Source organism: Orcinus orca, chromosome 15, assembly GCF_937001465.1.
Source record: "Orcinus orca chromosome 15, mOrcOrc1.1, whole genome shotgun sequence".
In the NCBI taxonomy this organism is placed as follows: domain Eukaryota; kingdom Metazoa; phylum Chordata; class Mammalia; order Artiodactyla; family Delphinidae; genus Orcinus; species Orcinus orca.
The window spans coordinates 8,378,623-8,393,728 of NC_064573.1; the positions used below are offsets into that span (position 1 = coordinate 8,378,623).

Below are 15,106 nucleotides of genomic sequence, written 5' to 3' on the forward strand. Positions count from 1 at the left end.
CAGTGTATTTTGAACACATCAAATGTAGTCAAATATAAAACACATCAAATCATTTTCCAAATGAGTATGTTATGCTCAGTTATACCTTCCTCCCATTTTGATTTTTTTTTTTCCGGTACGCGGGCCTTTCACTGTTGTGGCCTCTCCCGTTGCGGAGCACAGGCTCCGGACACGCAGGCTCAGCGGCCATGGTTCAGGGGCCCAGCCACTCCGCGGCATGTGAGATTTTCCCGGACCGGGGCACGAACCCACGTCCCCTGCATCGGCAGGCGGACTCTCAACCACTGCGCCACTAGGGAAGCCCTGATTTTTTTTTTTTCAACCTCACAGACGGTTGAAACAGAAGGCTCTCATCTTTTTGATATGTACCTTACCTTCTCCTCATCCATTCAACCAACAGCCATGTTGAGGGCAACTACCATGAACCAAGCCCTACTGCAGGAGGAGGTTAAGATCTCCACCATCTAAACTGACAGGCCTCTGCTTCACCTTTTATGCCATGTTCATATTAACCTGGGATTTTGGTGGGAGAAGAGAGTGTGACTGCTCATTTAGTTTAAAGCACATGTTCCCAGAAGGTCTCTGTTCATATGGAAACATGTTTTCTAAGGGAAGCATTTTTAAGGATGGCAATAGGAATGTTCTAAATCAAATGCCTCTAGCATAAAACAATATTTCTCTTTACTGGAGATTTGAATCCTGATTCAGTGCAACTATACTGTAACACTTTTAGCAAAGCAGTTTTGAATTTGAAGCATTGAGAGGAATAATTGATATGATGCCATGAAAATGTAAATAGCGTATTAATATTAATTTGCTAAGTTCACTTGTTGCCACCATGAAAAGCAGTAAACAGGATCTTGAAAGAATTGTTCAGAGCTTATGGGCCAAAGGACCAGGAAAAGTCCCAAAAGCGTGTGTGTGACCCAAAGAGGACGAGACATAGAGGGCATCACAGTGGAGACCTTAGGTCACCTGCGGACACTGAGGAAACACTAGGTGCCTTGAGGTTGGTTAGTTTTAGGTTGGCACCAAAACATGCAGGGATTTCTGAAGACATGGGCTGATTCTGAGACAAACAAACATTTAAGAGTTTTGATTAACACAGTTTCTTCTATTACCGCCCACATTCCAATCTTTGGTAGACTGTTTTCTATCCAACAGAAGTTAGTAAGAAATGTACAGTTAAAGAAACGAAATCTCAGATTGTAATTAAATCATCAATCTAATTCAGCTAGAAAACTTTTCCAAAGACCTAGTTACCAGGGAAAAGCTACTGCTGTTGAGATACCCGAGCAAAGATGTTTAAATACTTTATTCTACTCCACATAATTTAAAATCCTTTTTGAAAAAATAAAAGCCTGTTACTCAAGGCACTTAATACTTCCTGGAAAAGTGATCACAAGCTTTCATCCATTATTTGATTTTGTGTTTATCAGTTTTCTGTAACTCCAGGACAAGTGACAGTTTTCGTCTTGGATAATTAGACCATTTAGACTTATATTTGTCTAAGTGACCAGAATGCATATCCATGTGTAACAGTTTGATTTTCACTTTTACCAGAATATTATTTTTCTCTAATGGTTTACTCATATCAAATATCTTTTTATAGATTCTGTTTCCTGAGTTTCGTCAATATGTACTCACAGTGTGCCAGAATGCTTAAATCCATACCATTAACAGACTTCTAAATTAACCTGCTTGCAAACATCAATATCCTCTTTCAAAATTATATAACCATTTCAGATACATTCATAGTATTATCAGTAACCTAACTCTCTTTGCTGGAACATGTAAAGTCAATAAGAGGTATGAGATACAAGAGATTTAAATCAATTCAAATCAACACCTATTGTGGCACTCTCAAAAAATTAAATTATTACGGCACCGGATTTCTAGTTATACAACAGCCTTCTCATAAAGAAGATTCTATTTAACTATGTTAGTAAATAAATCTCAGGTATTTAAAATTTTAAATCTAAAGTTCCTAACTAGGTCAGCTCCCCCACCGTCATGCACATCTGTTATGTAGCTCCCGTAGAGCTGAAAACATGCAATTAACTGTACGATTTTTGATGAATCCTGTGTCTCTCATTGACGGCAGTTCTCTGAGGACAGGCCTTTGGACATCACTGAATTTCTACTTTGGACACCACTGAATTACTAGATCCTAGCACAGTAGGTACTATAAAATATTTGCAGGACTAAAAATTAAATTTGTAATTTAAGAAAACACGTTGAAAATATTTTCTCTTTTAAAACAGAGAACAAAACATTTTTCTGCCCTCTGTATTTTCCCCCACCTTACCCAAAATAAAAAACCTGGCAATGAATTGCTCTCCACTAGACTGTGTTACTCTTCTAGTGATCAAAATATTCCCCCCAAATGAGCATAATTCTATAGTTGCGTAAGAGCGAAAGGAGGAATTTTTTGCTTTACTGTCAATATCCTAGTATTTTAAAAAGACTTCTCGATATATTCTCCTACTCAACAGAAATGCTCTAAATCTTTTACAGGTCAGAACATTCTTTTTATTACATTTATTTCCTGGCAATACTGTGGTCTCTAGCTTTCTCACCTGCTACTCCCTGTATCATTTACAGTCCTTACCTCTACCTTTCCTCTTTACGTGGGTTAGATGCTGTTCATCATTCACATCTCATCCTCGACATCTTTTCTATGAACTCACATAGATCACTATACATTACCCATCAAAGTACATAGCACACTGTTTAACTGCTGGGTTTCTTTGTTTGTTTTCCACTGTGGCTATCACTCCATCAACTCCTCGGTGCTTAATTCCAGTACCAAGGACACTGTAGATGGTTGATAAGTGTTTGTTGACTAAATGATTGGCAATGAATGAATGAGCATACAGATTACTTATTTTGTTGCCTTGTTTTGTTTTTCACTTCAGTATCATTTTGCCTATGCAGAAAGAATCCAGTTGGTACACATGTGGAGGAAAATTCCCTTAAACCTCAACAATGATACAATTTCTGGGTGTGAAAAAATTTTGTTACAAAATGTTTATGTTTTATCTTGCATAAGCAAAATAAAGAGGACTACTTATATAATCACAAGTTAAATTCAACATGTTATCCATCTGGGTCTTTTTTTCCTTAATTGGGAAGCAACATTTTAAAAGTAAATAAATAGAGACATTCTGAAAGAGAGAAAAAATGAATATACTTTGTTCCTTCAACTTATATCATATTGCAGTTTAGGAAGAAAAAGAAATCATTTAAAGAGCATTCTCTCATATTATGTGGAAAGATTTTAATCCTAATGAAGTATCAAAGACAATGTGTGTCAACGGCATGGGGATGGGGACACATCTAGAGCCGGAAGAGCCCATTGTGGGTAATTCGCTAACGTGAGAAAGGGAATCTGTGAAATGAAGGACTAGACTGTACCTTTTAGGTTCTTTCCTGCTCAAGACTTTCATGGTCTTTGTCCATATAATCATTAAAGACTTGCCTTAACTGTCAATGTGTGAAGAGATATATGCAAGACACTTGGTGATTCAGGAATGGGAAAATGTATTCTACTCCTTTGGAAGATTTACAGACTAATTTTGGAGCTAGATTATTCACATTAAAAGATGCATTTCCCCCTGTCAAACATTTATTGGAAACCTATTTGGCACCAGAAACTGTGCTCAGTGCCGTTGCTGTAAGGCAGTACCCTTAAACTCCAAAAAGCTTACAGTTGAGGAGAGGAAGAACACACACATATAGAAGTATTCTGAAGTTTTCTATGGGATATCACAGAATTATCTACAATGTTACTAATATCTAAAAATCTGGATTGTCATTCCAATATAGGATGTACTAAATGAAATTTGAATGACAAGGGAGAAAACATGTATTTCTTGCATACCTACTACATACACATAATGTACAATTTTTAGTACTTTACATATATGGATGAATTAATCCTTTAGATGAGTTGTTACTTAAATACAATTTTGCAGATAATCAAACAGACCCAAAAATGGAAATAAAATGAGGGATACATATTTTCAGAGGAGTATGTAGAAAGGGTGGAACTTGTCATACATATTGAGAGAAGATTGGGATTTTTTAATTGAATTTGTATTTTGAGATAATTGTACATTCTTAAGCAGTTGTTAAGAAATGATCAAAATAAATCCCATGTGTACTTTATCTGGTTTTCCCTAATGATAACATCTTGTAACTCTATAGTACAGTATAATAACTAGATGTCAACAATAACATAGTCAAAATACAGACATTTCCATCACAAGGATGCATTATGTTGCCATTTAATAGCCACACACACTCCCCCCGCATCATGCCTTCTTCCCCAGCAACCACTAATCTTCTCTCCATTTCTAAAGTTTTGTCATTTCAATACTGTAATATAAATGGAATCATGGGCTATACTGTCTTTTGAGATTGATATTTTTCATTCAACATGCTTCTCCGCAGATGCACCCAGATTGCTGCATAGATCAAGAATTCATTCCGTTTTATTGCTGAGGAGTTTATCCCAAGGTATAGCTGTAATGGCTTTTAATTATTTACCCATTGAAGGTATCATTGTTGTATCCAAGTTTTGGCATTTATAAACAAAACCACTTTAAAGATTCATGTATAAGTTTGGTGTGGATATAAGTTTTCATTTCTTTGAGAGAAATGCACAGGAGTACAATTTCCTGGTCACATGATAGTTGTTATTTGGGAACACACCAAACTGTTTCCCAATGTGATTGTTATCATTTACATCTCCTGTAGCGAATTGGGTGGCCCAGTAGCTCTGCATTCTCACCAGCATTGCTGTTTTCACTAATTTTTATTTTAGCCTTTCTGATAAATGTGTAGTTTCATCTCACTGTGGTTTTAATTTGCACTTCCTTGATGAGTAATATGTTGACACCTTTTCATGTGCTTATTTACTGGAGACAAATTATCTTGGTTTTCTTTCATCTGAGAATGTCCTAAAAGGTATTTTCGCTGGATATAGCATTTTGAGTTGACAATTCTTTTAGGACTTGGAGAAAAGTGTGCCACTTCTTTCTGGCCTCCATGGTTTCTGATGAAATTTTCACTGTCATTTGGATTATTTTTTCCCTGTAGGTCAGGTGTAATTTCCTTCTTGGTGTTGTCAAGATCATTATTTCTTAGTTCTCCATAAGTTTGACTAAGTATCTGGATGTGGATATACTTGAGGTTATGCTGATTGGGGTTTACTAAGCATCTTGATATAGATTTGACCCTTTTCCTAAATTTGGAAAATTTTCACTCTATTTCTTTGAGTAATATTCGGCCCCTCATAATTTCTCCTCTCAAACTGGCCTCCAGTGACATAAGTGTTTCATCTTTGTTAGCATCCCACAGGCCCCTACCTCAATCCCTGTTAGCAAAGCCTTTGTTTTCTTTCAGACTATTTTCTTTTTGTCATTCGGACTGGGTAATTTCTATTGCTCTGTCTTCAAGTTCACTGATTCTTTCTTCTGTTCCTTCTATTCATAATTTTAAAAAATTTTGGTTATTGTGTTTTTCCCTTCTAACTTTTCCATTTGTTTCTTCTTTGTATTTTCTATTTCTCTGCTGAGACTTTCTGTTTCTTTACTGAGGATTTCTATTTTTTTCATTTGTTTCAAGCATGGTCATGATTGCTGATTAAAGCATTTTTATGATGGCCACTTTAAAATTCTCACCAAGAAATGGAAACATCTCTGTCTTTGCAGTGTTGGCATTTGTTGATTGTCTTCTTTCATTCATTCTGAGATATTTTGGTTCTTGATATGATGAGTAATATTCAACTGTGTCCTGGACATTTTGGGTATTATCTTATGAGACTCTGGTTCTCATCTAAACATTCTGTGTTACACAGGTTCCTCTGATGTACCATTCTGGAAGGTAAAGCAGCAGCATGGACTCATTACTTCCAGGTGAAGGTAGAAGTCCAGGCCCCACCAAACCTCCGTTGGTACCTGACTGGGGATGCTCCTAGTTACTGCTGGATGGGGATGGGTGCTCCAGCTATCCACTAGACCTCTGTAGCTGGGAGAGGGTGGAGGTGAAAGTACAGGCCCCCTACGTGGTTTTCACTGACACCACAAGCTCTGGGGGTCTCACTGCTGCCCAGCAGGGATGAAACCCTGGTTCCAGCTCAGCCTTCTATGCCAACACTCCAAAAGGAAGGACTGGGCAACTTTCTACTGTCTTGTGAGGGTGGAAATGTAGGCTCCCCATTCAGATTTACTAACAGGAGCTGAGTGGGGCACCACTGTTTTCTGTAATATTTGGTGGATTAGAACAATTATTGTCTATTGGTGTCCTGTCTTGCTAAGCTGACCATTCCCTAGTCGTTTAACTAGAGCAAGAAGACTTCAGTTGCATTTTGTTTTTGGTTTTGTTTTTATCTGTGCCTGTTGTTATTTCCAGGCTGCTAGCTTCTTCAGCTCCAATTCTGGCATATATGCAGAGAAAAGAAAACCCAGGAAACTCCTCCATGTAATTTCTTAGGTCCCAAGATACCTAGCTGAATGCCTTTTCTCTTCAACTTTGAGTCTTTTATGTTTACTTTACATATAATGTTCAGAGTTTTTATTTGATTTATTGAATTAAGTAGGGAAAAGTATGTCTACTTAATCTTTCCAAAGTGGAATAGGAATAGGATATAAATGTGTGAATAGGTGAGAAAAGAACAAACCACAGAAAAGAAATATGAAATCAAAATTCCCCAAAATTTGAAACTGAAATGTAAATGATATATTTTTGGAATAATACAAGATAAACTAATTATTTTCCCTTGGAAAATGTTTATCCCAAAAAGTTTGGCCTAAAAAATGTAATGTGAGTGTTTCCTGATTATGAGTTTGCTTTCAAGAAGCAGCCAGGTTGTAGAAAAAGGTAACAATTTCTTCACTCAGAATGCCAGTTCATTTCCATTCTAAATAAACTCTCATTTCTAGTTCAAGCGGTCTTGATCTTAAATGTGGAGAAAAGATCAAATGCATCCATTACGCATATGCATATATGCATATGTTAAGATATATTCATTTACCAAGTGACTTCCTGCTCAGAGAATTCACCTCATCACACATTGTCCAGAAGAGTCAATTATTTAAATACTCTGGGGCCTTTTTATCAAGACTGCATTTTGAATTTCTTTGACCAATCAGATTTCCAAAATGGGAAGATCATCATCAAACTATTTCTGAAAGAGACTGGACAGATTAAAAGATAAGTAAAACACACTCCTCAAGTGCAAACAATACTATTATCAAATTGGTGGGTGTTAGTAACAGTTTTGTTTTGTTTTGTTTTTGTTTTTTGCAGTACGCGGGCCTCTCACTGTTGTGGCCTCTCCCGTTGCGGAGCACAGGCTCCAGACGTGCAGGCTCAGCGGCCATGGCTCACAGGCCCAGCCGCTCCACGGCATGTGAGATCCTCCCGGACCGGGGCACGAACCCGTGTCCCCTGCATCAGCAGGCAGACTCTCAAACAACTGCGTCACCAGGGAAGCCCTAGTAACAGTTTTTAAAAGGTGCCCATGACATATGGGGATCATCAATGGTTAGAAACTCATGATGTTTGATATGAAGATACTATTTTTTAATTTCAACAATTAAAATCTATTGTATTTCCAGAGTTGTTGCTTCAGTAAACCCACAGAATGAGGACAGACTGGGGTAGCAATGTCAGATACTGACTGCTGGTAACATGTGGCTTCAGGATTTAACTCATGGGCTGGTGGCCTTTGGTAAGATCCTAACCTGCTGAACAATCTGACCTGAGTGTGTGCCTCTGAGAAACTGGAACTAAATAAGAACATAGGTAAAAGATTATCTATATAACGTTTGATGTACCCTTGAGCACAAGTTTGTTGTACCCTTGATCAAGGTAAGTCCTCTAAGATTCTTTCCATTAAAAGTAGCTAAGAATACACAGATCATGAGTATTAAAATATTAAATAAGATTTTATATTTCAATGGCTCAGCAATATATGTGTGATGTACACAGTAAGTTCTCAGTAAATGGTAGCTATTATAATAAACCTTATACTAATAAAAATGAGCAAACAACCAGAAGTGTATGTTTAGATCAATAAAATACAAATTAAAATGATCTTTTTGGCCTATCAGCTAGGAAAAGTTTAAAAACAATAATATATACTGTTGGCTATAGAATGAGCATGTTTATACATTGCAGGTGAGTGAGAATGTAAATTGATATAATTTTCTTAATGGACAATCTGGCAGTGTGTATAAAATACTGAAAAAATAAACATTCTCTTGAAAAAGCCATACCATTTCTAGGAATTTACCCTAAGCCATTTTTTAATGTTTAAAGATGCACGTGGACATGCATGTTTACTGCAATATTGATTATATATGTAACACTAAAACTAAACAGATTTTTAAAAATAGATTATATTTTAATTAAATTATGGTATAATCACCCAATGACTTTTATGCAAACATAAAAAGATTTTAAGACCTAAACATAACGAGTATAAAAAACAAAACAATGACAACAGAGTGGTTATATCTTCTTTTCCAAAGAAAGGAGGTAGCTTCTATCCTAATTTAAAGTTTAAATGAACACATAGACTCATATATACAACACACACACACAAGCTCACTGTTTCTATAAGAATTTGTCCCAATATTTGTTTTCTTTTGAACAAAGCCTTCTTTCTGAAATTTAATTCATTCGAATATAACATTCAAGTGCACAGAGTAAAAGATATAGGCAATTCATGTCTACATTTGCTTTCAGCATTAAGTGCTTCATTAAGAATTTCAAAATAGCAAAAATTATATATCATAGTGCTTGAATATCTTATGGAAAAGTGCCTTTAGGTGGGCAAAATGTTTGCATCCTAATTTAAGATACATAATTGAGCTCTATAGATGTGAAATAGCTTACTTAAATGAGTCTCAGAACTTTCTATTACACCAAACTAAAACAGTTGTATATCAGAGATCCTATATTGCTATGGCTCCCATTGTATCCTGAAAATGATGATCTAAGACAATGCCATCAACTTTGAGGAGAGTATTAACAACCATATGTGCCTTCCTCTGCATTTGTCTCTAACACCTAAATAAGCTTGTACATGACATAGTGTGCGATCCTTAATCAAAGATACCTCTCAGATCTCAGGGCCAAGGAAAACTGGTACGTATCCTGCTGGTTTGGTTCCTCTTAGAAAACAAAAGGCCATCATTTTTTCCCCTTTGACTTCACTGTTAGGAAGCGATGTTTTCAACAGTTCAGTCTTTCTCATCACAGATGTCTCTATATATCCTCCCTCACCCCAACATCCCTTACTTGACTCATAGAAGAGGTGACAAGGGAAGAGCTAATCTCAGGAAGGGCAAATTCTCCTGAATATTTTAGCTAATTCCCAACAGTAAAGCACTCTGCCTCTGACAATTTTTCCCCTGCAATACGTAATCTTTTCAAAAATCCTGTGTGATAACTAGTATTACTCTTACTTCCCTTATGACAATTTGTAAACTGAGATTTAGAGAGGCTTAAGGAGTTGACCAGAATAAAGTAATCGGTAAGTGATGGAGCCGCTTTTGTTCTGAAATCTATGCATTTTCCATTGCACTATGTTCATCTGATATAAAACATACTGAGGTGTGAATTCAGCCTTTACAGAATTTTATAAGGAAGAAACCTTCTAGTACAAATTACTTTCCTCCCAACCTATATTTTTCACTAACTTAATTCCATTTCCTGAATTGTTCTTACACATTTGTATCTAAGACATCTTCCAGAATTACCCGTTACATAATACATAATTTATGATTTCCCACTTTTAATGCACTAACACAATGTTCTATAAAGTACAAATAATTCAATCTCCCCTCCTATCTCTAAGGATGATATTTCCTCCTTTACCAACAAGACAAAGAAAACAGAATGTACAATCTGTGAAAATTAATTTGTCGTTGGTGGTGGTGGTGGGAGCGGAAACTAGCTGTTTCCACCATTTTACTCGGCACACCTAAGAAATGAATTAACTATAACCAAAGTGAGGTAATTCTGCCTACTGCTAATTGCCAACAGCCATGTGAATTCAACCAGGAACTACATGTAACAAATTTTGAATGTCATTGTTCCTGATAATATCTTAACACATGAGATCCAGCAGCTGATCAAACTTTTAATAAGTATTTATTTACAGTAAGATGTATCAGCTATAAGGTAGGTTTTTTTTTTTTTTTTCAGGCAAGGCTTTATTGGGGCCCCTGCTGCAGCAGGGGAGAACAAGAACAAACAGGTTCTCTTTCTTGCTCGCTTCCTGAGTGGGGGGCGAACTTGTTCCTTATATGGGGTGAGGGTAGGGGTGTGTCCAGGTGGTTTTTAGTCAATTTGTCTTTATAACATTCAGACAATTCAGATATAGTGTTGGGCCAATATCATTTCACAGCATTTTAGATCACATGTACGCTGATACTTTATTTTTGATGTTCAGCAGCATTCTTTTTCATAAAATAACCAAAGACTCCTCAGTTATACTTCTTAGGACATTATATCATTTAATAACCTTCAGATATGTTTTAGTATATTACTCTTTACCCAGTATCTTACCTCTGCTCTTAACTCATAGATCACTCTGTCACTGCTATTTTTAGATTTCGATCCTTCCTTTATATCTCCTGATATTTCTTCCATTTTATTTTTATGTTGACCATGAAGAATGTCAAACTGAAAAAAGAAAGTTAAAGTCATAATCACATGATATTACAAAGGCTGGTTCCAGGATAATTCACATTAGTCTTTCATTTTGCTTTCAGTCTTTTTTTCTATGTATAACCTGGTAGGTTCTGTTGTTGCTATTATAAATATTGTAGTTGAACCATGTATTTCTTTACACTTGTAGTTGAAAACTCCTACGTTGTTGGAAAACAAATCAGCAAGTCTCCATGAATCTAAATTCACAAGTTGAAAATTGGACAAAGCTTAGTTACCTCCACAGATTCTTAATAATTGACTAATTGGATTCTAAACTAATCCAATTAATTCTGATCTTTCAGTCTTGAATATTAGTCCCATAGTACTCTTTGTAATCCTACTTACGTATATTTTCGATGAAGTATAAAAAGTGTATAGATTGTAACAGAGACAAATTTGGGCAACGGAAAAAATACAACTGTGTAATGCTCAAGCTGGTAAAATGTATGTAGAACATCTATAAAAGATGCCAATAAATTTCTATAGAAAACTACAGCAGGAAGACAGTATAAATAAACTCTGGCACATCCAGACAATGGAACATGGTTCAGCACTAAAAAAACAAACAAACAAAAAAAAGCACTATTAAACCATGAAAAGACATGGAGGAAACATCAAGGCATATTTTTAAGTGAAAGAAGCCAATCTGAAAAGGCTCCATACTGTGTGATTCCAACTATATGACATTCTAGAAAAGGCAAAACTATGTCGTCAATAAAAAGATCAGTGGTTTCCAGGGCTTGGAGGAGGAAGGGGTGACTTGGTGGAGCACAGAGGTTTTTAAGGCAGTGAAATTACTCTGCATGAAACTCTAATGATGGATGCATGTCCTTATACATTTGTCTAAACCAGTAATGTACAACACCAAGAGTGAACCTTAGGTAAACTATGGACTTTGGGTGATTATAATGTATCGTGTAGGTTTATCAATTGTAGTAAATGTACCACTGTGGTGAAGGACCTTGGCAATGGGGGAAGCTACCTATGAGTGGGGGGGTGGGGCTGTATATGGGAGATCTATGTACCTTCCATTCAATTTTGCAGTGAACCTAAAACCTAAGTCTATAAAAAGAAACATAGGAATGAGAAAAATCCTAGAAATGCAAACAATGATTTTTCCCCATAGCTGTCCTTATAATTAGAAGTTTTCAGCAGAATCATGAAATTTGATATATATATAATATGTAGATATATACACATAGGCTATTTTGTTTTATTAACATGTTTTTCCTACACTATGTAGGTTTCCAGAATTAAAATTACATAATTTGTATGTAATCCGACAATAAATTAGAATATAAAAGCTATCATTATACCACTTATTTAAAATTTTAAAATAATCTTACTCATGTTATTATTAATAGTAATATTAAGCATGTACTAGTCTCTAGGAACTGGACTTGATATATATTTCCTTACTTAATGCTAACAGTAATCCTCTGTGTTAGGCATTATTATTATTACCCCCTACCTTAAAGAAAAATAAAACATATTTTTACTAGGCTTAAGTAACATTCCCAAATTCACAAAGCTAATAACTGGGGGAAGCAAATTTGAGAACATTCTTACCAAATTCATTACCTGAGTTCTTAAACCAATGCATAAAGAAAAGAAAAGTCACTTTGCTAAAAAAACGAATAACAAATTGCAAGCAACAGGTTTTGGGTTGTGTCCACCAAAAAATAAATAAATAAATAACTCATTGTGGTAATTGGGTGCCCCTAGCTTAACTTCTGAAATCTTGGTCCTTACTTCTCAGGGAACTAGATCAATCATAAACCACCCCCCCTATTGTCAACAGAACTTTCAGTAAACCACTCAAAGGAGAGAAGAAGCAGGAAAATACACTTTCATATGCAACAGTAGAGGGAATCCACATCAATTACCTAAAATAATTCCATTTTCATTCATCACTGTGAGCAGAGAATCAAGGATCTCTGGACATAGGAAGAACCCCAAGGCTATGAAAAAATATGACCAAGATTAAGAAACAGAATGTCGGATAGAAAATAAAGAAAACAGAAAAATGGTACAATTTAAGATATAAAAGAGAATGATTTTTTTAAAAAAATCTAATCACGATCTTCAGGAAAAAAATGAATATATATTGCATTCATAAATTAAGGACAAAGCAATTTCAAAAATTTAAAGAATAATAGGATATTTTTAAAATGTGTCTAGCCATCCTTCCTTCAGAAAAAATTTACTAGAAAAGTTAGAAGACAGAGTTGAATGTTGGAATGTACCCATTCTCTTGACGCATTTGCTCCTTTGGACAGCTCATGTGCACCCATGGCACTGCATACCAGTCAAAATGCTGACAACCTTCAAATGCCTCATTCCATCCTGAAGGTCTCCCCTCTACTTCTGACCCACACACCCAACTTGCTACTTATCACTTCTATACGCTTCCAAAGCTTAACACTTTGAAAAGACTAAGTACTTCTCCTTCAAATGTTTCTCTGCTAGTCTTTGCCATCTCAACAAATATCACCTCCATCCACCCCTTTGATCAGGCCAAAAATATTGGACTTATGGTTAACTTTTTTCTTTCTTTGATATGCCACATTCAGACTAAAAACAAATCAATTGAACTTAGCCTTCAATTATTTAATAAATCCATCCACATTCTGCCTTCACCACTACTGCCTTGATCAACCACCAAAATCTCAGTTATTTTAATAACTGCCACACTCTCTGCTTCTCCTCATGGATCTATATTCCCTTTCTCAAAACAGCCATCAAAAAAAGCTTTTTAGGGACTTCCCTGGTGGCACAGTGGTTAAGCATCCACCTGGCAATGCAAGGGACACGGGTTCAAGCCCTGGTCCGGGAAGATCCCACATGCCGTGGAGCAACTAAGCCGGCACGCCACAACTAATGAGCCTGTGCTCTAGAGCCCGCGAGCCACAACTACTAAAGCTCGCGTGTCTAGAGCCCGTGTTCCACAATAATAGAAGCCACCGCAATGAGAAGCCCGTGCACCTCAACAAAGAGTAACCCCCGCTCGCTGCAACTAGAGAAAGCCCGTGTGCAGCAACGAAGACCCAAAGCAGCCAAATATAAATAAATAAATTTATAACATTTAAAAAAAAGCTTTTTAAAAAGTAAATCAAATCATGTAACTCCACTGCTCAGATCTTTCCAGAGGCTTCCCAATCCATTCAGAGTATAAGTCAAAGTCCTTACCAGCTGCTTGGTCCTATAACCCTCAGTCCTGATCTCCTATTCTTATCCCTTATTCTAAGCCAGCCCCTCTAACCTCACAGTTCCTATACACTCCAGACAGGCAAGAGCAAAAAAGAAAATAAAAACAGTAAATGAAATATTGAACGGCCAAAGCAATTAAAACAATATAACAGAAAAAAGTTGATTAATGAAACAACTATACTCCCTCCTATTAAAAATCTGAGTTATTTTGATCATTTAAAAATTATTTTCTGAACTCAAAATCATCTTAATTTTGCCACTTGCCTCTTCAACTTTAGGTTTAGATTAATGGAGTTGTAACTAAAAATCTATTTAGCAAATGAAAAATTGAAAGCCACGGATGGGGAGATGGTAAGGATTATTAATTTAGCAGAATTATGAATGTCATCCACAAATGATATATTACATTAGTTAAATTGAAAATGACAGAAATAGAAGGTATCTGATGAAGTGAATGAGTCAGAATTAGAAAGCATTTTCCAAGTTCATGTCCCTTTATTTAAAATTCAGTTAAGTATAGTCTCTTGCAATAGTTTTTTTATTTTTTGAAATTGCATTACAGTATAATTCCAAAATTCCTCATTAAATTCCTCTTTTCATACTGCAGTATTTGTGAAAGGTTAAACCAGGCAACTTATCATATCTCTGACTTCAGAAATATCTGCCATAATTTGCTTCTGGAAAATTAGCAACATTATGCATAACTATTTACTCTAATACATTTAGATTTAGCATAGAGTGGAAAAATCTTTCAGGAGACAATGTCTAGAAAATAAAAATATTGTGTAATATAAATAAAAATATTTTCTTATTTAATCATATAATATAGGAGAAGGAAAATGCATTCAACATTCAATTAATCACCAAGCATCATGATTTCTTTCAATTGTATATTTCTCAACTCTCCACATCTCTCCACATCCCCCACCAAGTTTAGGCCATCTGATTATGTCTTTCCGGATTACCATGTTAGACTCACAACAGTTTCATCATCACCCATGCCCCCAAATCTCTTCTTCACACTGAATTTTGAGTTATTTGTTTTATTGTAATCAGATTGACCCTGGTCAACACACTTTAACAGCTCTTCCCGTTGCCTTCATGTTGATACATACATTTATAATTTGGCTTTGGGGATAAGTATTGACTATTAACTAATTCAGAATAT

General features: G+C 35.8%; 1 protein-coding gene across 3 annotated transcripts in view; it reads right to left on the reverse strand.

The window, feature by feature from the left end:
- The window catches only part of CCDC102B (coiled-coil domain containing 102B), a 226,467-nt gene that overhangs the window by 180,898 nt on the left and 30,463 nt on the right, over positions 1-15,106 (reverse strand). For all 3 annotated transcript variants that reach the window (XM_049698009.1, XM_033406083.2, XM_004279998.3), the window contains exon 4: positions 10,585-10,701. In XM_049698009.1, coding sequence (XP_049553966.1) covers positions 10,585-10,701 — 117 coding nt within the window. The remainder of the gene's footprint in view (positions 1-10,584; positions 10,702-15,106) is intronic.